Source organism: Nanorana parkeri, unplaced genomic scaffold (genome assembly GCF_000935625.1).
Source record: "Nanorana parkeri isolate BGI_ZX_2015 unplaced genomic scaffold, ASM93562v1 scaffold5294, whole genome shotgun sequence".
In the NCBI taxonomy this organism is placed as follows: Eukaryota; Metazoa; Chordata; class Amphibia; order Anura; family Dicroglossidae; genus Nanorana; species Nanorana parkeri.
Window position 1 is genome coordinate 3,822 of NW_017311554.1, and position 1,980 is coordinate 5,801.

The 1,980-nt window shown below is 53.7% G+C and overlaps 1 protein-coding gene across 1 annotated transcript in view; it reads left to right on the forward strand.

The window, feature by feature from the left end:
* The window catches only part of LOC108804127 (early nodulin-75-like), a 2,585-nt gene extending 1,871 nt beyond the window's left edge, over positions 1-714 (forward strand). The window contains exon 2 of the mRNA XM_018575890.1: positions 136-714. Coding sequence (XP_018431392.1) covers positions 136-714 — 579 coding nt within the window. The remainder of the gene's footprint in view (positions 1-135) is intronic.
* Positions 715-1,980: the final 1,266 nt, after the last annotated feature.

The following is a 1,980-nucleotide window of genomic DNA, read 5'->3' on the forward strand; positions in this document are numbered from 1 at the left end:
TGTGGAAGGGTCACCTCTGGTGGGATCTCCTGTGGAAGGGTCACCTCTGGTGGCATCTCCTGTGGAAGGGTCACCTCTGGTGGCATCTCCTGTGGAAGGGTCACCTCTGAGAGGTGACCCTTCATCCCACCAGAGGTGACCCTTCAGCAGGAGATCCCACCAGAGGTGACCCTACCACAGGAGATCCCACCAGAGGTGACCCTTCCACAGGAGATCCCACCAGAGGTGACCCTTCCACAGGAGATCCCACCAGAGAAGGCCAGTCCACAGGAGATCCCACCAGAGGTGATTAGTCCACAGGAGATCCCACCTGAGGTGACCCTACCACAGGAGATCTCACCAGAGGTGACCTGTTCAGAGGAGATATCACCAGAGGTGACCTGTCCAGAGGAGATCCCACCAGAGGTGACCCTTCCACAGGAGATCCCACCAGAGGTGACCAGTCTACAGGAGATCCCACCAGAGGTGACCAGTCCACAGGAGATCCCACCAGAGGTGACCAGTCCACAGGAGATATCACCAGAGGTGACCTGTCAGGAAGTGATCCTACCAGAGGCAATCTGTCCAGGGGAGATCCCACCAGAGGAGATCAAGGCGATCTGTCCAGAGGAGATCCCACCAGAGGTGACCTGTCCAGATGAGATCCCACCAGAGGCAATCTGTCCAGAGGAGATCCTATCAGAGGTGACCTGTCCAGAGGAGATCCCACCATAGGTGACCCGTCCAGAGGAGATCCCACCAGAGGTGACCCATCCAGAGGAGATCCCACCAGAGGTGACCCGTCCAGAGGAGATCCCACCAGAGGTGACCTGTCCAGAGGAGGTCTGTTGAGGATCACTATGGAGGTCAGTGGTGGATCACTATGGAGGATCACTATGGAGGAGGTCTGTGGAGGATCACTATGGAGGATGTCTGTGGAGGATCACTATGGAGGAGGTCAGTGGAGGATCACTATGGAGGAGGTCTGTGGAGGATCACTATGGAGGAGGTCTGTAGAGGATCACTATGGAGTATCACTATGGAGGAGGTCTGTGGAGGATCATTATGGAGGAGGTCTGTGGAGGATCACTATGGAGGAGGTCTGTGGAGGATCACTATGGAGGATCACTATGGAGGAGGTCTATGGAGGATCACTATGGAGGAGGTCTGTTGAGGATCACTATTGAGGAGGTCAGTGGAGGATCACTATGGAGGATCACTATGGAGGAGGTCTATGGAGGATCACTATGGAGGAGGTCAGTGGAGGATCACTATGGAGGATCACTATGGAGGAGGTCTGTGGAGGATCACTATGGAGGAGGTCTGTGGAGGATCACTATGGAGGAGGTCTATGGAGGATCACTATGGAGGAAGTCTGTTGAGGATCAGTATGGAGGAGGTCAGTGGAGGATCACTATGGAGGAGGTCTGTGGAGGATCACTATGGAGGAGGTCTGTGGAGTATCACTATGGAGGATCACTATGGAGGATCACTATGGAGGAGGTCAGTGGAGGATCACTATGGAGGATCACTATGGAGGTCTGTGGAGTCTCACTATGGAGGAGGTCTGTTGAGGATCACTATGGAGGATCACTATGGAGGAGGTCTGTGGAGGATCACTATGGAGGAGGTCTGTGGAGGATCACTATGGAGGATCACAATGGAGGAGGTCTGTGGAGGATCACTATGGAGGAGGTCAGTGTAGGATCACTATGGAGGAGGTCTGTGGAGGATCACTATGGAGGATCACTATGGAGGAGGTCTGTGGAGGATCACTATGGAGGAGGTCTGTGGAGGATCACTATGGAGGATCACTATGGAGGAGGTCTGTGGAGGATCACTATGGAGGATGTCTGTGTAGGATCACTATGGAGGAGGTCAGTGGAGGATCACTATGGAGGAGGTCTGTGGAGGATCACTATGGAGGATCACTATGGAGGAGGTATGTGGAGGATCACTATGGAGGATCACTATGGAGTATCACTATGGAGGATCACTATG